Source organism: Mustelus asterias, chromosome 12 (assembly GCF_964213995.1).
Source record: "Mustelus asterias chromosome 12, sMusAst1.hap1.1, whole genome shotgun sequence".
NCBI lineage: Eukaryota > Metazoa > Chordata > Chondrichthyes > Carcharhiniformes > Triakidae > Mustelus > Mustelus asterias.
Genome location: NC_135812.1, coordinates 47,610,960 through 47,634,670, shown reverse-complemented (window position 1 = coordinate 47,634,670; position 23,711 = coordinate 47,610,960). Strand labels below are relative to the sequence as shown.

Genomic DNA, 23,711 nt, shown 5'->3' with positions numbered 1-23,711 from the left:
TCAACCAAACCCGACGCGCGTCACGTGAGTGGGGTTGGCGGCGGGAATTGGTGGAGGGGCAGCAGGCTAGGGTGCGCCACGATTAGCCCCGCCTCGTCCGTCCTTTAGCTGGAGGTCGTTGGAGTCACTTGCTGTCTGCTCAGGGGATCGGCCGCTGCCGCAGTTAGAAATGTTGTCCCGCGTCGCCAGGCCCGCTGCCGCTGCACTCGCCAGAAGTTTCTCCGTCTCCGCGCAGGTGAGGGACGGGGCCCCCGGTGCGCCGAGCGGGAGAAGCGGATCGGGAATCTTACTCGAGGCCTGAGATACTGGGCCTGAGAAGCCGGGTGGCTGCATGAGGCGAGGATCCATCTGTAACAGGATGTACTGGGGGGAAAGGGGCATCATCCCTCATGGTATAATATTCCTCTAGGTACAATGTGCCCCTTGATACGATTCCCCCTGTGGCCTTTCCCTGGGTTTCACCAGTTACCCTCTGGGTTTCCAGCCCTGCCTCAGAAGGTTGTAAGCCATGAGGAAATGCTATACATGCTCCTAAAATGTTAGGCAAATGAGGTCAAGTGGCTGGCAGCCTTGTACTAAACCCGTGAGCTGGTGTCATCTATTTCTGCTCGTGTTGGCCCAATGTGTTCTCAAGACATTGCAGAACTGTAACCTTGGTCGCCTCTTCCCCCAAGTCCTATCCTGTTGATGCCAGCACTTCCTGTCCTGCTATTTATTCAGGGGATTGTCAGAACGGTATACAGCACAGGAAAAAGTCCTTTGGCCCATTGCATCTGTGCTAGTCAAAGACAAACCACCCAACTATTCTAATCCTTTGAATGAATTAAATGCATTTCTGTTGTAATATTTTAAAATTGCTTTTTAATCCATTCAGGCAGAAAATAATTATAATTATGGTTAGTTTATTTAATGGAAAATTAGTCAGATTCTAGCTATTTCTATATTTCCAATCTTTGGTTTTCTTGCAGAGTGTGTCACCTATCTTAAAGTGTAGATATATTACTACACTGGCAGGTTGACTGAAGCCCTGACACTATCTATAACAATATTCGGAGGCTGTTACTCCTTGGAGAGCAATCGCCATTACCCACCCAATTTGAACTGAGAATGATTTTACATCTGTGCAAAGAGTACAGAGAGTAAACAGGGCACTGTAGATCAGTGAGCCTAACTGGGAAAGTCCATTATCAAGGGTTTCATAACTTGGCATTTGGAAGGCAGTAGCACAGTGGTTAGCACTGCTGCTTCACAGCGCCAGGGACCTGGGTTCGATTCCCAGCTTGGGTGACTGTGTGAAGTTTGCACATTCTCCCTGTGTCTGCGTGGGTTGCCTCCGGATGCTCTGGTTTCCTCCCACATTCTGAAAGATGTGCTGGTTAAGTGCATTGACCCGAGCAGGTGCTGGACTGTGGCGACTAGGGGAATTTCACTAACTTCATTGCAATGTTAATGTAAGCCTTACTTGTGATTTAATAAATAAACTTTTAACTTAATCAGACAAGGTCTGCATGGATTTACAAAAAGGAAATCATGCTTGATGAACCTGTTGGAATTTTTTGAGGATGTAACCAGTGGAGTTGACCGAGGAGAGCCAGTGGATGTGGTTTATTTAGACTTTCAGAAAGCTTTCAACAAGGTCTCACTTAACAGACTACCATGTACAGTTGAAACATGTGGGATTACAGGTAATGTCTTGAGATGGATAGAAAACTGGTTAGCAGATAGGAAGTAGAGTTGGCATAAATGAGTTTTTCTGATTAGCAGTAAGTGACTAGTTCCACAGGGATCTGTGCAGAACTGTTCACATTATACATTAATGATTTGGAAGAGGGAACTAAATTTATTATCTTCAAATTTGCAGATGATACTAAGTTGGGTGGGAGGGTGAGTTGTGAGGAGGGTGCAGAGATGCTTCAGTATGATTTGGACAGGCTGAGTGTGTGGGCATGTGCATGGCAGATGCAGTATAATGTGGATAAATGTGAGGTTATCCATCTGGTAACAATAATAGGAAGACAGATTGTTACTTGAATGGGTGTAAATTGAGAGAGGTGGATACTCAACAAGACCTTGGAGTCCTCGTGCATCAGTCGCTGAAAGTAAGCACGCAGATACAGCAGGAAGTAAAGAAGGGAAATGGTACATTGGCCTTCATAGCGAGAGGATTTGAGGATAGGGATGTTTTGCTGCAATTGTATAGGGTGTTGGTGAAGCCACACCTGAACTATTATGTGCAGTTTTGGTGTCCTTATCTGAGGAAGGATGTCCTTACTATTGAGGGAGTGCAGCGAAGGTTTACCAGGCTGATTCCTGGGATGGCTGTTCAGTCATATGAGTAGAGACTTAAGTCAGTTAGGATTATATTCATTGGAGTTTAGAAGAGTGAGAGGAGATCTCATAGAAACTTATAAAAATTCCAACAGGGTTACAGGGTAGATTCAGCAAGAATGTTCCCAAGAATGGTGGGGGGTCTAGAACTAGAGGGGGTCACAGTTTGAGGATAAGGGGTAAATCTTTTATAACTGAGGTGAGGAGAAATTTCTTCACCCAGAGGGTGGTGAATGTGTGGAATTTACTACCACAGAATGTAGTTGAGGCCAAATGCTGTCTGATTTCAAGAAGAAATTAGATATAGCTCTTTGGGCTGAAGGGGCAAGGGATTTGGGGGGGGGGGGGGATGAGGATATTAAATTTCGATGATCAAAATGAGTGGCAGAGCAGGCTCGAAGGGCTGAATGACCTACTTCTGCTTCTAGTTTCTATGTTGCTATGAAATATCGCTGGTAATTTTGCATTGAGATGGAACTTCAGTACCTGTTCCACCCAGGATGGATAGGAAGGAGATGTGACTTGGAAGCAGAGCTCTGACCTGTGTCTGATATTAAGATTTCCAGTTATGGGATATTTCAGTCAACAGGTGGGGTCTGTAGAGGGTAGAGTTAAGCTGGTTTACTCATGCATTCCATGCATGCAAGGGAGAGTCTTCACAGAATCAGTTGTTACAGCAGCCATATTTATATTTCCCCCTGGAGGAAGCCACACAGCACAAGACAGGGATTATGTGAATGGTATTCCAGCTAACTCAAATAACGATTGCATAGTTAATTCAGTATGGCAGTGTTTCTGTGGCCACATTGTTCCAGCTAATCTTGACCCAATTAATGGCCACGTGGTGATTTCAAACTTATTACTTCATTATCATTCCCCCCTTTTTTTTATAGGACCCAAGAACTATTTTTGCCCAGTGTGAGGTGGTACATTGTTTCTTGTATATAAAAATGAATACCTTTTGAATGGGAAAGGCTGGTGACATGAGATGCGGCTGTCAAAAATAGTAACTGAATAATGGATATTATGACCGGTGTGGAATAGAAAATCTATCTAGTTATGACTGTGGTAAGGCAATAAATTATGTACATCTGTATAAGTCATAGGTGGACTGCTGTCCTTAGTTTTATGCTCCAGAGGGTAGCAGTTGAGATGGTAGAGAAGACACAGTGCTGTTCATTGGAATGCTGCCTAGTATGAAGAACTGCAAATATGAAGAGAGACTTGGTGGTAGTGGGGTGAGTGGAATCTACTCTGGATTGAAATTGGGTCACAAAGAATGGGTTTGATGAAAATTGAGGGAAAGAGCAGGTAGAAACAGGATGGAGCGATGAGCCTGGGACAGGGGCTAATCTGGAGGATAAAGACCTTTGGCCAAAAAGCCTGTTTATGTAGTTCAATATATCTTAGATATTTAAATATGTGCTGCAAGTATTTGATGCACTAGGGCAGCACAGTGGTTAACACTGCTGCCTCACAGCGCGAGGGATCTGGGTTCAATTGCCGGCTTGGGTCACTGTCTGTGTGGAGTCTGCACATTTTCCCCGTGTCTGTGTGGGTTTCCTCCGGGTGCTCAAGTTTCCTCCCACAGTCTAAAAGACCGTGCTGGTTAGATGCATTGACCCAAAGAGGCACCAAAGTGTGGGACTAGGAGAATTTCACAGTAATTTCCTTGCAGTGTTAATGTAAGCCTTACTTGTGACTAATAAATTAACTTTAACAAATTTATTATTAGCAATCAATCATCCAATCTAAATATCGGTTCCCTTTTTTACTTGCTGTGGTCGCTTGTCAGGCTCCTTTCGGATGTATCTCTTCTTACTATCAGGATCATTCAGAAAGGTTGGCCTGCGCTATTTGCTTTCCACCAGTAACTGCTTATGTTTAGCCTTCAGTTTTCAATCACCTTAATCATTCCTCTGCTGGTAGTGTCATTTTCACATTTCGGAACTTATCCAAATACTACATTTCAAATTAGAATGTCAATAGGGAAACCTCAAAATTGCAGTTATCCAGGCAAGGAATACCAAGTTGATAATCAATTATTTTAACATAATTCTGCCGCCTTCCCTTCTATCCAGAGGGAATCAAGTTTGCCTTATGCCATTTTGACTCCCGATACTTTTTTTTCTCCCTTTTGTGCTTTGATTACCAATTCAACAAATTAAAGACGGTTACTAAACTGCCCCTTGTACCATTTTGAATTGGCACAGAAGAAATTACATGTACTGTGACCCTGCAATCCAGTGTATTGGATAACTTGCTATTTCAGCTACTGTTTTCAGTTACCTGCCTAAAGGTGAATATAGTTCCGATCTGTCATGGAGATCCATTGGTGTATTGGGTATGCCTTCCTTTTGTCTTTGAGTCCATCTGATGCTGGCTTGTATTGTCAGAGCAGGAGTAATGCCTCACTTGTGTATAAGCATGACATCAGGAAGTTGCCAAAAATCGTACAGGTGTTGTACGTTGTAAGGAACAAATTTTGAAGCAGCCCTTTAAATATTGATTCAGTCTCAAGTATTTCTATCACCAGTTTCTTGAATTTGTTTGCTTCATAATTCTTGAGAAATTCATTTATTAGCTTTAGTCTGCATGGTAGTGTTTTCTGGTTTGGCATTGGATAGGAATACTTTCCAGACAGCCTAGCAACCTTCAGTGTAAAATATTGCAGTAAAAGGCTGATCGCTAAGCCTGTGGAAAGGCTGCCGCTGTTCAGAGCACACCCTGCTGACATGGATGGTTGCAAATTAATCAGTGGAAACCGACTTGATGTGAGCAGCATTCTTCTGAGTCCCACATTTCTAAGGATTGTTTTGTTTGACACTGTTAAACATACTATTATGGACTGGTGGGAGTTCCTAGGGTTGAATCTCTGCTATTCCAGGATTCCACAACAAGGTAGGCCAAGGACTAAACTCAAGGGGAATGGAGCAGGAAGTCTAATTTTTGATTGAAAGTGACTTATGGCCATATAAGTATGAACACTGGTCAAATGTATTAAATACGATTGGTGTGCAGATAGAGGGGGATGTGTGTCTTAATCTTTACATCACTGAGAAAATTGCAGGTATCTTGGCTCATGTACGATTGAATGGATTTTAAAAAGAGTTCAACTAGCAGATAAAATGCTTAGAGGATGCACAGAAACAAAAATTAAGCAGCAGCCATTTAAAATATTGAGTATATTGCTGCTTATGTCAGTAAGGTAGAAAATAGAGGGAGCCTGATTTATAGCATTCTTTTTAATGTCATTTAAGCTCACTGATCCACACTGAGATAATTGGTTGTTATTGGACTAGTAATCCAGAGGCTTAAACCAATAATACTGAGTTAGAATTCAAATCCCTATGTGAGAGTTTAAGATTTTGAATGAAGTTTTAACAATTTAGCAAGAGGTCATGAAACCTTTGGTTTGTCATAAGTCCAACAGGTTACTGACTTTTTTTTTAAGGAAGGAAATTTGCCATTGTACTTGATCTGTGACTCCAGTCTCGCGTCAATGTGGTTGACTCTGAACCACACTCTGAATTTGCCCGGTTAAACTGCCACTATAGTTCAAGAAATTGACCCACCACCCACTCCTCAGGACAGCCAGGAAGGGGGAAAATGTCCACATTCAGAGAACGAAAATAAGGGATGTTTGTTTCAAGGTGTAGCGAGAACTGGGTGAAAATAAAGTGAATTAATGCATAATTCTTTCAGTGTTGAATCCTAGCTCGCAGGTTCGAAAAGCAGCGTTTGCATAACCTAACTTTTGACTATGGGTTTATTGTGACAAGTCCAAGTGGGGGTCTGCAAGAAACTCTTAACTCTTTCTATTCAAACAATTTAACAATTGATCAAATTGCTCTAGAAATGGGAGCAGTGGGATTTTTTTTAGTGCTAAATCCTCCACCAGTGGTTCAATTATTAGCGACCTTCAGTAATGTTATTAACTGGTATTGCTTGATAGCTACTCTCAATATGACCTGATCTGTTTCTTTTACACAGAACAATGCCAAAGTAGCAGTATTAGGTGCATCAGGTGGCATTGGACAGCCTCTCTCTCTGCTGCTGAAGAACAGCCCTCTTGTGAGTGACCTCTCGCTCTACGATATTGCTCACACACCTGGTGTTGCAGCTGACCTCAGTCACATTGAAACAAGGGCAAAGGTTGTGGGTGAGTATAAGGTTAAAAGAATGCTGCTTATCTATAAATTACTATTAAACTACTTAATAGGTTGACCATAAATAATCTGAACTGTGTTTGTACAAGGCTAATCTGTAGTTTGGTTTTAGCAAAGCAATTTGTAAAGGATGAATAAGCTGAGGAAAATTCTCTATGATGGTGTACCTCTGATCAGAGGTGTCAGATCTCTGGCCCTGAACCAGAAGGCTGTAGGTTCAAGTCCCACTCAAGATTAGAGTGCAGCATCTAAGCTTGACTCTAATGCAGTATTAAGGGAGTCCTATGCTGACAGACGTGCCATTGTTTGGATGGGACAATAAATTGAAGCCTTGTCCACTGACTATAAAAGATCCTTTTGCGCTATCTATCCAAGGCCTTTCAGCCATAATGTAGTGAAGGGCTGGAAACTTGCAGAACCCCTTGGGCTGTATGCTTGTTATTGAATGCACATGGTAAATGTAATTATATTGAGGCACCTCCAAGTACAAAATGCTAAATGCAGAAAAGTTTAATGTTACAATTTTTGTAAAGTCCAATTGAAATTTTTTAGAATGTACTTTTCCCTATTTTATGAATAAATTGTATCTTTTAGGGGAAAGCCCCATATGTGGAACAAGAGAAGGGCATTTCTCCCTGGTGTTCTGGCCAATATTTATCCCGCAACCAGATTATCTGCTCATTGTTACATTCACTGTGTGCATATAGATGCCATGTTTCCTATATTACAGTTGTGGCTGCATTTCAAAGGTATTTAATGGGCTGTAAAAAATGCTTTGGATGCTGGGTCATTAAAGGCACTACATATTGTGCATGAGAAAGCACTTACTGAAATGATGTTTATTCCTAGGTTACTTGGGTGCTGAGCAACTGCCTGATGCCTTGAAAGGAACTGAGCTGGTGGTCATTCCTGCTGGAGTGCCTAGGAAACCTGGTACGTACTTAACTGTTGAGGAATAATCCTTTGCTGACTGAGCCGCAGTCCTGCTTAGTCAGGTGTTACATGTCTTAAAACTGATAATTGTTGCAATGAGTTCACAGTACTGGATTAACGTTCTTTTCTCTAGTAAAGCAATGCAAAAATGTACGTGTTTGCCACCATACACAACGCTGATCAGCTGACAGTCCACAGTAATAGACCATATATTTCAAATTGAACAAAAGGTATTGCGAATGTTTAGCAGAAGCAAAATAAATCTGACAGAGTATGATAGTGCTTAAACTGTTTGAGACTAAATAACATTTCAGAATGTTTTGTCCTTTTCCAAATTCTGACTTGGTGCATAGTTCTATGGAGATTGTCTTTATCCAACTACAGAAAGCTGGATGATCAACTCAACTGATAAGATACTGCCAAAGTCTTGCTGCAGATAAAGCAGCCCAAGGCTCCAGTTAGTCAAATCAGAATAAAGACAATGGAAGCAAATGTTTGAATATTGATATCTGTTGTTTGGGAATTACCAATGCAAGGCATAGCTGGCTGCCTTCTATGAAATGCAGATTATTTTTGATGACTTGGCCATTAGAGATAACGGAGGTTTCTGACAGATTGTATTTGGTGATGCTTAATTTACAGGAATCTGCAAATGAAATCACCATTGTTCCCCAAAGAACGTAGAGTTTAAACAGAAGCAATGTAGCAAGACGAGGATTTCTGCTGCAATTTCAGATATAGTGACTTAAGACAATGTTGTGCATTGCTACTTCCACCCTCAGCAGGAACTCCTTCTGCAATTCAGTTTAAATCTACCCCAATCAAGGTTTCACTTGGAAGGATAAGGCATAAAAATATCTTCTGATCTGCAATCTAATCCACATCAGGGACATCAATATTACCAGAATATTAAAAACTGATTGTTATGCTTTAGCCTCCTGTGAAATATTTTCTCATGCCCAGCTCTGGTTGCCATTGGAAAATATCACTCCCAGTATCCTTGTTTTCTAGGATACAGTGTCTCGGTTGAACAATATAACGGTTTTATCACTTACCATTTAACTTGTTCGTATAGGAAGTGGTGATTCATTCACCTTTTTGTTCCTGAAGTGAAATTTTACATGCTAGCCAGTGATGGATAATCACTAGCAAAATTCAATCAGTCTGATGGATGGTTTCTCCCTCTTGGCATGGAGTAAGAGTTAATGTGACAACACAACTTTGAACTCTAAGGAATTAGTGATATGGTATTTTCTAAAATTAATTACCAAATCTCCTGATTTATCATGGTACACTAACGTGTGGGCTCCATTTTATCAAAATATTCTGTATTTGATCTTTTTGAAGATCAGCTAAAGAGGAGAGACTTTCCATCCATTGTTAATGACATTATTCGGACATTATACTTTATTTTAGTGATTATTTTACATGCACAGCCCAGCAGTTGGGTTAGTTTATTTTTAATTTCTCATTTGAAGTTCTGTTCTCTCTATACGATCATTTCCGGTTTTTACTCCTTATACCTGATGAGGTAGTATTGAATGTCTCATGGTAATTTAAGTGTTGGGACTGGTATTGTTGCCCTAATTTTAAGGAGAGAATCTCTTTATCATCCAGACCAAAGACTTTCTGCTAGAGAGTTTAAACATCTTGGCTGACTGGCAACATGTAATTTCAAACCCAATAATTGTTTATCACATTTAAGTTTATGTAGGTTTGATTGGATCATTTGTGATTATTCTTTAAAGATGCATTGTTTTATTCAAAAAACAGCTTGCTTGCCTGTTAACTAGATTTTCCAGCTTTCTCAATAGTTATCCAGTGAAGCCTGAAAAAAAAAGTCATATCTTGGTGTGGGTGAATACATTCATAGAAGCCTTTAATTGAACAATTTAAGTTTATTTATTGGTGTCACAAGTAGGTTTACATTAACACTGCAATTAAGTTACTGTGAAAATCCCCTACTCGCCTGTTCGCGTACACTGAGGGAGAATTTAGCATGGCCAATACACCTGACCAACACGTCTTTCGGACTGTAGAAGGAAACCGATCACCCAGAGGAAATCCATGCAGGCCCAAGGAGAACATGCAGGCTGTGCACTGACAGTGACCCAAGTTGGTCCCTGGTACTGAGGCAGCAATGCTAACCACTCTGCACAGTGCCGCCCCAATTTTAAAGGTTGTGCCTATACAGAAATTGGGATGTTAATTATTTACTCAATGCAAACTGTTGACAACACAAGCAACGATAATGTTGAAATTCCTTTTGCTTGCAGGCATGACTCGGGATGATCTGTTCAACACGAATGCTACAATAGTTGCAGTTTTAACAGAGGCTTGTGCTCAGCATTGTCCAGAGGCCATGATCTGTATCATCTCCAACCCTGTAAGTTTGCACTGTTTGCTAATGGTGACCTGTACTCGGCATTGTTACAATTTGACTGCTCTGGCTGACTGCACTCATTTATTCAGTCCCAGGAATGCACTGTGCAAAATTGGATTGTGTTCTTGTTTCCAAGGAGAAATGAAATGAGCTGAGGTCTAAAAAGGGTGTTAAAATTAGATGACAGGGTGGAGGCATCGGAATCCTAATCAATAAGTCATAATGTTCTTCTGCAACGAACCTATCACTTGAAACTGCATAACTCAGTGTTTCTCACTTTCTCTCTCCATTTTTTCAATACTTTCCAGAACCACTACAAGTCAGCAGTGAGATCTATGGTGGGGTATAGCTGAATCAGTGGATTTCCAGGATCATGGTCAGATTTAGCCTAGAGTATAATGTTCTGATTTACTGATCAAGATAGAAAGGAAACACTTAAACCATTCTGTTAATGCCAAACTAATGTCTGAGTGGTGGTTTAGTTTTGAATAAAGACTGGAAAATTGAGGCTTACTGGCTTTGAAAAGAGGTGAAACTTGGAACATGTTACATCATTTACAGTGTATACTCTTACAATCCAGAGCAATAATTTGAGGGTTTTTTGAGAGACTAGAGCAAGGAGATATGGGCTAGAAGTAATTTGGTATAAAAAGAAAACGCAGGAAATATTCATGTTTTGCAGCAACTGTGGAGAGAGAAACAGAGTTAACTGGTCATCAACCAGTAATTTGGTGGTACTTAGGAAGCAATTCCTCAGAGGTTTTCTGTGCAGCCCTTGTTAATTTGATTTAGTTTATTTGGTTGGCCAAAAGATAGGTAGTGGTGGAAAAAATTATGGATTATGCAAGAAATAGATATGATGGAGGGGAGACGGTCTCTCTTAATGCACCAGCCAAGGTGGGCCAAATGCCGCCCTCATTTGTTCTTGCTCGACTGTATGTAACGTACAAGCTGGAGATAATTTTGAATAACAGTGCAATCCCCCAGTGGTCAACAATCTTTAACATCTTTACAGAAGAAATGTTAATCTTTTGAGTAAAATTTCAACTTAAAAAAAAATATATATTTCATGGGATGCCTGTGGTGTTCGCAATGCCAGCATTTGTTGCTCACCCTAATTGCCCTTGAATTAGGCCATTTGGGAAAGCACAAGTATCCACCACATTTCTGTGGATCTGGAGTCGCACGTAGGTCAGACCAGGTTAGGGTGGCATATTTCCATTCTTCAAGTCAGTGAACTAGAAGGTTTTTATGACAATCAATGGTAGTTGTCATGGTCACCATTACTGAGACTAGCTTTATATTCCAGAATTAATAAGTGAATTCAAATTCCACGAGCTGCTAAGGTGGGGTTTGAATCCATGTCCCCAGAGCATTAACCTTGGCCTCTGGATTATTGATCCAGTAACATTACCACCATGCCACCGTCTGTCTTCACTGTGTCCATCTAAAACTGTGTACTGATAACATGGGCATAGGATTGTGGGGACTTGTACTGAACGCCGCCTTGTTATATTTTGACTTTATTTATTTTTGACACTCTCTCAGCATTAAGTAGACTGTTTCATTTTTCAAGGTGAACTCAACAATACCGATCACATCAGAAATTTTCAAGAAATTTGGAGTCTACAATCCAAACAAAATCTTTGGTGTGACAACATTGGATGTGGTTAGAGCCAACACCTTTATTGGTGAGCTGAAGGTAAACATGGGATTGGATGGGCTGTACATTGGGAATTTTGGACATTTTATCCAAAGATATTTTGTTTCACACATTTAGAATAACAATATTTGTTTGGTAACCTGCCTCTTTCTTAGCTGATCTGAATTGTAAATCCAAGTTTTTTGACTAGAACCAGTACCATAAGTTCATAAGATATAGGAGCAGGATTAGGCCACTCGGCCCATCGAGTCGGCTGCACCATTCAATCATGGCTGATATGCTCCTCATCCCCATTTTCCTGCCTTCTCTCCATAATCCTTCAACCCATCACCGATTAAAAATCTGTCTAACTCCTCCTTACCACTCTCTCTTTGTGCGTTTCTGTTTTTTGAGGAAAGATTGTGGAAACCAGGACCGAGGGCATTTTGACAGAATTGGCACTAATGTTTTACAGTATTGGAAGTAGTAAGGATGCTAGTGGGGGTTGATTGCATTTTCTGCTAACCAACAGTATTGTAGGAGGCCTAAGCTTGCATATTCTGTTTTCTTCCACTGGCACTGTCCAGATACCTGGTGACCAAAAGTAAAATGTTTGCTCAAATTCTTAGTTTCCAGCTGTCCCAACATATTTAAAGTTTATTTATTAGTGTCACAAGTAGGCTTACATTAACACTGCAATGAAGTTACTGTGAAAATCCCCTAGTCTCCACACTAAGGGAGAATTTAGCATGTCCAATGCATCTAACCAGTACGTCTTTCAAATTGTGGGAGGAAACAGGAGCACCCGGAGGAAACCCACGCAGACACGGGGAAAACGTGCAAACTGCACACAGACAGTGACCCAACCTGGGAATTGAACCCAGGTCCCTGGCACAGTGAGGCAGCAGTGCTAACCACTGTGCCACCGTGCTGCCTCAAGATAACTTCAAGATGCATGTTAACTAGGCTGTTTTTCTGTTGCCTTTTGTAAGGTTAGATTATTTACAACTGGAGTACTGTTGGGTAGATTCCAGTATTGAAGTGGAAGGCCTTGTCTTGGGGTATGGCTAGTTCCAGAGCACACGTCTTCATATTGTTGCCAATATTATATTATGTGCTGTGTCCTGCGGCTTCAGCTGTTTTTTTGATATCATGTGGAGTGAATTGAATTGGCTGAAGACTGGAATCTGTGGTGCTGACATCCTCAGTAGGCCCAAGATGGATGCTCTACTTGGCACTTCTGGCTGAAGATGGTTGCAAGTGCTTCAGCTTTGTCTTTTGCCCTGGAATGCTGGGCTCCCCTGCCATTGTGAATGGGGATGTTTGTGGCGCCATCTCTTCCTGTTTAATTTTCACCACCATTCACAATTGGATGTGGCAGCACTGCAGAGCTTTAATCGGATCTGTTGGTTGTGGACTTGCAGGGATGCTGTGAATTTTTCCACTTTGGAAGACCGTCATAATTGCTTGAAAGCGCACATTTCTCAACTTGTGCACTAACTAATGTTTCAAAACAGCAATGGGACCTACTATTAATTGTATAGTAATAGAATTTAATTTTATTGGCTGTGCGTTAACTTCAGACAAACTGTGTGTTGGTTGTGTTTGAAGGTACGTGTTTGTGATGTGTAACTGTAAAAGCTTACAAAAAGTAAAAGTTTGGCTCCTTTGCATCCTTCACTGGCATTTAAAAATAGAATGCCCATCAATGTATGAATAAACTTCTGAGAACAGAGCATTGCCATTTACCAGATGACTAACTGCTCCCCCTTTCATTGAAACTCTAACCAATTTGGTGTAGTAGTGGTGCGTTTGTTTAATTAATTTGCTTCTCAAGCGTATTTTCCGCATTAAGTGCTTTCCATCTGTTTTCAGGGCCTTGACCCGGCACGAGTGTCTGTCCCGGTGATTGGAGGCCATGCTGGAAAGACTATCATCCCTCTGATCTCTCAGGTATGACGGCAAGAAGGTGATGGTGGCTAGCTGTCAGGAACTGAAGTCTTCTACATGTGGGAAATGAATCGGAAATAGGTCACTCGTCAGTATCTGTAAATGGTTATAGGTTGTTGAGAATTGTATTGAACAACGGTAAAATAAAACACAAATCTCAACTATTGAGAATACTGAAATATTGGGTTTGTGGAAACTAGAGCTGTTCTGGATCAACCTTATCAATAACAACCTTTGCAGCTTCAGCCCAAGGTTGCTTCACCAGAATGATGTTTTATGTAGGCACAGGATCAGGGGAAGGATGCCTAAATTTAATAATGATATCCCACATGAGGTATTTTTAAGTGCTAAAAGTCACTCAGCACTGGATAAGCTCTAGTGGGCTAGGATATCTAGCTCTGAAGGCAACCAAACAAGTATCTCTGATTATTGTATTTAATGAATTTAATTTCTACCTGATCAAGCTTGTTCATAGTTGACTTCATGCAAATGGACATTGTGCTGTTTGAATACAGTGCTAAACTGCTCCCATTCTGTTTCGATTCTAGTGCAATCCTAAAGTGGAATTTCCCCAAGATCAACTGGCGACCTTGACGGGCAGGATTCAGGAGGCTGGCACAGAGGTGGTTAAAGCCAAGGCTGGAGCAGGTTTGTTCATGATCTGAAGCCATTTATCCAGACTCAATATCGGTCCTGTTAGCTAATCTTCTTTGTGGTTCACGATTTCTCAACTTGTTTAAATGTCCTATTGTCAGAGCAGCTGCCTTTTTACTGTTGGGTTGAATGCACCTGTAAACAACCAAGACTGGATTTGAGTTTGGCAGATGATGACTGGAAACCCTGTTTGATAGTTTGCGTTGTATCATAGAATCCCTACAGAGCAGAAGGAGGCCATTTGGCCCATCGAGACTGACAACAATCCCACCCTATTCTTGTAACCCTATGTATTTACCCTATATCCCCGACAAGGGGACAATTTAGCATGGCTAATCAACCTAACCTGCACAGCTTTGGACTGTGGGAGGAAACCAGAGCACCCGGAGGAAACCTACACAGAACATGGGGAGAATGTGCAAACTCCACACAGTGACCCAAGGCTGGAATTGAACCTGGGTCCCTGGTGCTGTGAGGCAGCAGTGCTAACCACTGTGCAGCCCCACATTGATTCAATGTAGGCACTGATTCAATATCTTGGACTTCACTGTTTTGGAACCAAGATTCAATATAGCTGACCACACAGGAACCACTCTTGGAGAACAAAATAGAGATTTTGTTCATCATCTTTACCTGATATCTCCTCAAACACCTCTCCCTTGTCTCCATCCAACCTCATCTCCAGCAAGTGTGTAGAGTCTTGACACTTTGTCAGCAAGACTGAAACCATCAGTTCAACTCCTTCTGCTTTCATCCTCTTTCCCTTCCTGTAGCTGAAATTCACTCATTTCTCTCCCCTCTTCACTCAATCAGGAGACCCACCTCCTGCTCTTTTGACCCCATTTCCACCAATTGTGCTGAGTACCCTTCTCTTCCTGGCTGGCATTGTAAATAGTGTCCATGCTTCCTTCTCTCTGCCTTCTTTTGATGAGTTGTGTCCTACCTCTAGTTACCCCTCCTAATATTGCCACTCCCCCTCATCCTGTTTTGATTTGTGCCCCTGTGATGCCGATTGGGATATTTTCCTCTGTATAGTTGGTATAATAAATACAGCATAGGACTGTAGCAACAATACTGTTCTCCAATTTGAGTTCAAGCACCCTTTTGTTTTGAGAATTGAAACAATCTAGCTTGGTAATAGCTGAAAGTATATAAAGCACAAGTCAAATGACAACATACTGAACAATACTGGAGGGTGTGAATTTACACAATCTTCCCAAGATATTATCCATTCTGGCCTGGTGTAATAAACTGAAGTACCTGCAAAGCCATAAATAGGAGCAAGAGTAGGCCATTCAGCCCATTGAACCAGCTCTGCCGTTCAATAAGATCATTGATCTGCTTATGGGTTTAACTGCACTTTCCTGTCTGCCCCTTTCAAAAGGCTCACATGGAATTTGAAGCAGGAATTTATTGGATACATATACAATGGGAATCCCCAGTGTGAATCATTCTCCCTGCCTCATGAGAGACTTGGAACAGATTTTCTTCAGAATGTGGGATTACGCTTTTTTTGCTTGTCCCTTAATTAACAGATGCTATTTTTGGGTGTATAGTAATTTTTCATCGCCTTTTGTGTTTGGTATCTAACAGAGGGAAGATTGTATTTTTGATTCTTAACCATTGCAAGTGGTTGTGTGCATTGTGGGCTTTCAAGATCTGTTCTTGTATCTTTAATGTTTAGGTTCTGCCACCCTATCTATGGCTTATGCCGGTGCCAGGTTTGTCTTCTCACTCCTGGATGCGATGAATGGTAAAGAAGGAGTGGTGGAATGTGCATTTGTCAGATCTGAAGAAACTGAGTCACCATATTTCTCTACACCTCTGCTTCTCGGGGTGAGTCTGTGTTTTGTTTGGACTGGGCAAATTATCTAACTTTTAAGTAATGATGAGAAATCTTATTTTCCTCAACTGCAAATTCGCAGCATCTGAAAGCAGCTATGTACCTAAATCTGATTTTTTTCTACATAGAACATAGAACAGTATAGCACAGAACATAGAACAGTATAGCACAGAACAGGCCCTTCAGCCCACGATGTTGTGCCGAGCTTTATCTGAAACCAAGATCAAGCTATCCCACTCCCTATCATCCTGGTGTGCTCCATGTGCCTATCCAATAACCGCTTAAATGTTCCTAAAGTGTCTGACTCCACTATCACTGCAGGCAGTCCATTCCACACCCCATCCACTCTCTGCGTAAAGAACCTACCTCTGATATCCTTCCTATATCTCCCACCACGAACCCTATAGTTATGCCCCCTTGTAATAGCTCCATCCACCCGAGGAAATAGTCTTTGAACGTTCACTCTACCTATCCCCTTCACCATTTTATAAACCTCTATTAAGTCTCCCCTCAGCCTCCTCCGCTCCAGAGAGAACAGCCCTAGCTCCCTCAACCTTTCCTCATAAGACCTACCCTCCAAACCAGGCAGCATCCTGGTAAATCTCCTCTGCACTCTTTCCAGCGCTTCCACATCCTTCTTATAGTGAGGTGACCAGAACTGCACACAATATTTCAAATGTGGTCTCACCAAGGTCCTGTACAGTTGCAGCATAACCCCACAGCTCTTAAACTCCAACCCCCTGTTAATAAAAGCTAACACACTATAGGCCTTCTTCACAGCTCTATCCACTTGAGTGGCAACCTTTAGAGATCTGTGGATATGGACCCCAAGATCTCTCTGTTCCTCCACAGTCTTCAGAACTGTGGACCTTTGACCCTGTAATCCACATTTAAATTAGTCCTACCAAAATGAATCACCTCACATTTATCAGGGTTAAACTCCATTTGCCATTTTTCAGCCCAGCTTTGCATCCTATCTATGTCTCTTTGCAGCCTACAACAGCCCTCCACCTCATCCACTACTCCACCAATCTTGGTGTCATCAGCAAATTTACTGATCCACCCTTCAGCCCCCTCCTCTAAGTCATTAATAAAAATCACAAAGAGCAGAGGACCAAGCACTGATCCCTGTGGCACTCCGCTAGCAACCTGCCTCCAGTCCGAAAATTTTCCATCCACCACCACCCTCTGTCTTCGATCAGACAGCCAGTTACTATCCAATCGGCCAACTTTCCCTCTATCCCACACCTCCTCACTTTCATCATAAGCCGACCATGGGGGACCTTATCAAACGCCTTACTAAAATCCATGTATATGACATCAACTGCCCTACCTTCATCAACACACTTAGTTACCTCCTCAAAAAAGTCTATCAAATTTGTGAGGCACGACTTGCCCTTCACGAATCCGTGCTGACTATCCCAGATTAATCTGCATCTTTCTAAATGGTCGTAAATCCTATCCCTAAGGACCTTTTCCATCAATTTACCAACCAGCGAAGTAAGATTAACTGGTCTATAATTACCAGGGTCATTTCTATTCCCTTTCTTAAACAGAGGAACAACATTCGCCACTCTCCAGTCCTCTGGCACTATCCCCGTGGACAGCGAGGACCCAAAGATCAAAGCCAAAGGCTCTGCAATTTCATCCCTTGCCTCCCAAAGAATCCTAGGATACATTTCATTTCAGGCCCAGGGGACTTATCGACCTTCAGTTTATTCAAAACTGCCAGTACATCCTCCCTCTGAACATCTATTTCCTCCAGCCTATTAGCCTGTAACACCTTCTCTTCCTCAAAAACATGGCCCCTCTCCTTGGTGAACACTGAAGAAAAGTATTCATTCATCACCTCTCCTATCTCTACTGACTCCATACACAAGTTCCCACTACTGTCCTTGACCGGCCCTAACCTCACCCTGGTCATTCTTTTATTCCTCACATAAGAGTAAAAAGCCTTGGGGGTTTTCCTTGATCCGACCCGCCAAGGACTTCTCATGTCCCCTCCTAGCTCTCCTGAGCCCCTTTTTCAGCTCATTCCTTGCTAACTTGTAACCCTCAATCGAGCCATCTGAACCTTGTTTCCTCATCCTACGTTGTTAGAAATATTATATTTTAGTATGGAAATGACACAGGTCTACTTGTGCTCCCTGTTTTGTGACGCCTAATTCAAAGGAACAGACGCTTCCACCACAAAACTTGCTTAATGGCCACCCTTGCCTCAAGTCTGGGGCTATTACGCAGCTGGGGAAATTCTGTATAAACTATCTGGGGGCTGTCTATTTAATTTTCAAAATTGCAAATTTTGCACTCCTCCACTGAAGGCATCGACTCCTACAATTCCACTGTCATCATAATAAATAGTCCATCATGTATGAGCCCAGGGGATTTGTGGTGGTGAGCTACTTGCCTGTGGCGGGTACCCCAGCTGAGTTCACGCCTTCCCTCCATGCCTTGTGAACACTCGCGCTCCAGCAGGGGCCAGGTTAGTAATTGAAATTGTGGGACTTGTGATTTTTCTTTCCAGTGTCCACTGGTGATAATGTGTCAACTGTAGAGCCTCCATATGGTATCTTAGCTGTGATCAGCTAACTTGGCACACAGCATGAAAGGAACCTGAGATCCTCCTTAGTCTCTAACAGTATATATCTCCTCACTCTAGTGATTTTACCAGTTAGAATGCATCACGCCCCTCTAAGCTGTCTGCTGTTTTTAAAATGTTTTCTACTTTTGATGAATGTCATTCAAAAAATAAATTATTTTTTCCCCAGAAAAATGGCATTGAGAAGAATCTTGGACTGGGCAAACTATCTGCTTTTGAAGAGAAGCTTGTAGCTGAAGCAATGGGCGAACTCAAGGCCTCTATAAAAAAAGGCGAGGACTTCGTGAAGAGCAAGAAGTAACTTAATGATTGTGTTGTGTACAGAGAACTACAACCTGTTGCAAACAACCCAACGCAAGTGGCTGTCCTGTAGCGTTGGTCACTGCTGTTTGCTAGCAGTTTTTAAACCTCAATTTGCCATTGCAGATCTCTAAGCTCATTAAATTACTAGCACCATTTCTCTACATTGCGTGCAGTTTTTATTTCCCCCAACCATTCAATCTTGTGCTGTGTGTTGCATTGATTTGTGAAGTAACGGGGCCTACAATTTGGCCTAAATGTACAAATATGACCAGTATTGGAAATACCTTCCCTGGCAAGATTTCCAAAGCTGGAATACATGATACTTGGATGCAGAGTTCTAAGCTTGTCCTTGCGCTTTGGAATGATTTTCTACATTAAACGCTCTGTAAATGGAAGTCGCCAATGTTGCTAAGCAGCTATCTGTAATTTTTTTTTCTGGTCCCACCTCGTACATTATTTTTAAAAGCAGGTAAACATCTATGGGAAAGTAAACTGGATAGTGCAGTGAGGTTAGTATGCACTCAATGTGACATACCAGAAACAAAATGACTCAGGCTTCGGAGGACAGTTTGTGACCAGTTTAGATGCGAGAGGGGTCGATACTTCTCAGCCTTTCGGCTAAGATCAAGCCCAAGATGAGGTGCAATGCCTTATCGTGTCAGCTTGGATCTTGTTGTTTTTGTGAGGACAATGAAAAGGTTTCTGAATTTGAGTTTTGGAGCAAGCAAGGAATGGTTTTTGGTTTGCCGAATCCATTCTGAACATTGGCTTTTAACTTTAAGAATGGCAGTTTTTTAAAAAAAAATTTAAAGGGATACTAATTGTGGTCCTGTCACATGAAGGTTGCTGTGGGCTCACTATTGTCATCAGGGGGTGAGATTGGAATAGAATTTGAAAATACTGTTAAGATTTAGTATCAGATTTGGGGTCCGCAGAGCTCTATCCAGTTGAAATCTTTCGTGATTACATGATTAAATGATTACATTTGTGCCCCTCAAGTCAATCAAGTTGATATGTAATCTTCCTGTCTTTCATCCTTTTCTTTCTCCTTCAGTCCCTCCATATCTCACTTCTTGTTTTACTACTCAAAACCTTCTTCCCATCCTAATATCTCTTGCTCTGCCTTGGTGTCAGATTACACTTTAATCAAGTGTTTGAATGTCTTACTGCATTAAAGGTGCTATACAAATGCAAGTTATTGCCTGTACTATCGAAGATGTAGTTGATCCTGTTGTGATGTGAGTTGGATATTGTATCTTCCATGTGCATTTTGCCACTTTTGCAGTCATAGTTCCCCACTTCTACAGTGATGGAAGGCATGAAATTTATACCATTAAATCTGTGCAGCTTGATTTATGAGTTTTTGGAAAGCTATTTTAATTTCTCATGCTGGCCCACTTACGAGTTGAATATTTGGAGAATTTACAGCATAACTATACAAACTTAAAAGTTTGAAAATGCTGGAAAAATGCAAATTGCACCCCAGCCACCTATTATGAAAGCAAAATACTGCAGAGCTGGAAATCATAGAATCCCTACAGTGCAAAAGGAGGCAATTCAACCCATCGAGCCTGCAGCAACCACAGTCCCATTTATCCCCATAATCCCATACATTTACCCTAGCTAGTCCCCCTGACACTAAGAGGCAATTTAGCATGGTCAATTAACCTAACCCGCACATCTTTGGACTGGGAGGAAACCAACGCAGACACGGGCAGAATGTGCGAACTCCACACACACTGACCCGAGGCTGGAATTGAACCTGGGTCCCTGGTGCTGTAAGGCAGTTGTGCTAACCACTGTGCCACCCCAAATCTGAAATAAAATCAGAAAATGCTGGAAAATCTCAGATCTGACAGCATCTGTGGAAAGAGAAACAGAGGCTCATTGGTAGGAAGCCAAAGCCCACCGATATTGAATGGGAAAAGTGCTGACATACCAGCACTGAAAGATAGCGGCAAACCTTCCGGGTAGATCAGCAGCCTTGGGTCTGTATTGGGACAATCTGCGGAGAGTCGAGTGGAACACAGCTTCAATGGAACCATGCCCCCTTGATGGAGATATAAGGGAATGCCCATTGAGGTCAGTGATTTAAAGCTGTAGGTTTGTATTGAAGACACAGGAAGCAACAGGTAACACAGCTGTTTTAAAGGTAAGTTGAAAATTTTTTAACCTTTTATTCCTTTTAAATGGCCAATGCTACTGTAATTGTTTTAGTGTAATTTATAATTAATATTTGTGAATACAGGTTTTTAAAATCTGTGCAACTACTATTTAAATCTGCACTATATTTTGATTATGTAACTTAGTGTGGCATGCTTAGAAGTGTTCATATATTTTAATTTAGAATATGACAACTGAAAATCTAGCTGGGAAGAAAAGTCAATTTTCCTGACCATGATTTGAATACCTTTATTATATGAGGTGGAGCTAAGGAGCTGCCAGATTTTGGACAACCTAAGCCACCAAGTAAAATACAATCCGTGGCTTGGAAGGAAGTTGCAGGCATTCTCTGCATAAATAGCCTAGGACTGAAGATCAGGGCCAAAATAAAGTTAACGATTTGATGCATTCAGCCTAGGATATGTAAATATCTTGATGAAAAATTGTTAAAGCTTCTTCCTACAGTTAGTCTGCATTGGGAATGATATGAACTAACCCAGGACTTTTAAAAATCATTGTACATATGTATGTAAATAACACTGACTCCTCTCAAATTTGCAGAGGGGGTTGTAAAATTTAGTAACAATGGGGATCTTTGAAGCTGGACTTCCTTGTAAATAGCACCATTTCTTTACAAACCTTGAGAGGTTCAGAACATGCAGTTACCATGTAGATGGTTCTGGCCTGGTCATAAGATTGGACATTCCAGGGCTATTTGCTTTTAGCTGTCACTGGCCTACAAGTTGATGATAGCAAGATTTTTAAAAAGACATTTCAAGTTCTTGCTACAGGCTAAAAAGACCCATAAAGGCCGGGAGTGTTCATTGACTGGAGGTGGGGTGGTGGGGTTACTGGTGTTCCTTAAAGATCTCAGTCTACAGGAATGTGCTTGGGAACTGTTGGGTCTCTCAAACCCCAGAGTAGGTGGTGGTGTGCATTTCAGGCTGAATCAAGTTGAGAAAAGCCAATGGATCATGTATACAGTGAATGTGATGCAAGAATAATTGTGCTTCTGCTTTCACAGATGCTATGGCGATAACACAGGGTGTAGGTGAGTGTCATGCAACACCTGTGATACCTACAAGCGATTTAACGGAAGCCAGTATGTCACAGCAGTGCAGCACTAAAGTTGCAGCAGTGGAGGGCGAAGCTTTGCAGATGGATGAATTTTCTGATTTTTTTATTTTGACACTGATGTTGAGAGAGCTCGAGTGGTTGAGGAGAGGCGGAGGCCTGTGATGATATGGCTGCTATATTGGGTGGTGAGGAGCCTTTGTCATTGGTAGAGGAAGACCCCACACCTGAATGTCAACTTCTTATAGACAATGATATCATGGATAAATTGCTTATTCATCAACTGTTAGAGATAATGGACAGCTAAATGCTGAAGCCAGTGCCAAGGACCCAAGATGAGTAGCTGCAGAGAGTAGTTGGATGACAATGCTCAACAATGTAGATTTTGCAGCAAGTGCATGACCACGTGAGACTGCAAAATGACACGGTGTAGCACAGTAGTTAGCACTGCTGCCTCACAGCACCAGGGGCCCTTGTTTGATTGCTGGTTTGGGTTACTCTTTGTGGAGTCTGCATGGTTTCCTCCCACACTCCAAAGATGTGCTGGTTAGGTGCATTGGCCATGCTAAATTGCCCCTCAGTGTACCCGAACACAGTGTGGTGACGAGAGAATTTTCACAGTAACTCCATTGTAGTTTTAATGTAAGCCTACTTTTGACTAAATTAACTTTTAATTACAGTGAAATGAGTTCCTTCAGCAGATCATCAATAAAGTGTTGACACCTGCTACTGCAGCCGCTGGCCAGGACTTGCCCAGTTAAGAGACTTGCTGCTGGGCAGGATGCAGGGAGATGCATCATGTGGATGAGGTAGTGTCTGGGGGCAACACAGGAGGAATTAGGGTTCCCCCTCCTCTCCCTCCAACACTGCTATCTCTACCTCAACCACCCCCTCTTCTGCATGCTCCTTTTTTAATTGTTCTCTGTAACGTCTGATTTATGTTTATTGTTGGTATATTTCAATTATTCAGTTATAATCTCATTTAAATGTGTTTTGATGTTTCAGTAAAGCATTTGTAGAATTGTGTAGTTTGGAAAACATTTATCCAAAATGTTATAGGTACAAAACTTTGAAACCCTTAACGTTTAACTTTAGTAGCTGCAGTACGATGTTTTATTTAACTACCTCAAGTTTTCAGAATTTCTTTTGCAATAAAATATTTTTCTACTCACCTGATAAAAATACTGTCTACTTTAACACAACAGTTCTATTTTCTTTTTGTAAACAAGGTGATGAGGGATGTGTGGAGGGGAAGGGGAAGGTTTGGATAAATTAAGTGTGCATTTTACACTTGGACTAACTATAGAATCCCTACAGTGCAGAATGAGGCCATTCGACCCATCAAGTCTGCACCGACCACAATCCCACCCAGGCCCTATTCCCATCACCCCATGCATTTACCCTAGTCCCCCTGACATTGGTCAATTTAGCATGACCAATCCACCTAACCCGCACTTCTTCGGACTGCGGGAGAGAACCGGAACACCCGGAAGAAACCCACGCAGACACAGGGAAAACGTGCAGACTCTGCACAGGCAGTGACCCAAGTCAGGAGTCGAATTTGGGTCCCTGGCACTGTGTCAGGAGTGCTAACCACCGTGCTGCCCTCTTCACTCTCAATCTCTCTGCCTACGTCAAAGCCTAAACAGAACTCTATCACTAAGTGTGAT

At 41.8% G+C, this 23,711-nt stretch overlaps 1 protein-coding gene across 1 annotated transcript; it reads left to right on the top strand.

Annotated features, from left to right (window-relative positions):
- The first annotated feature begins 12 nt into the window (after positions 1 to 12).
- On the top strand, positions 13 to 18,965 carry mdh2 (malate dehydrogenase 2, NAD (mitochondrial)). The gene is made up of 9 exons (XM_078225162.1): positions 13 to 235; positions 6,322 to 6,490; positions 7,347 to 7,430; positions 9,707 to 9,816; positions 11,390 to 11,515; positions 13,331 to 13,408; positions 13,954 to 14,053; positions 15,744 to 15,895; positions 18,671 to 18,965. Exons 1-9 carry the CDS (start codon positions 170 to 172, stop codon positions 18,800 to 18,802), a joined length of 1,017 nt encoding a protein of 338 aa, XP_078081288.1. The 5' UTR covers positions 13 to 169; the 3' UTR covers positions 18,803 to 18,965.
- The last annotated feature ends 4,746 nt before the right edge of the window (positions 18,966 to 23,711 follow it).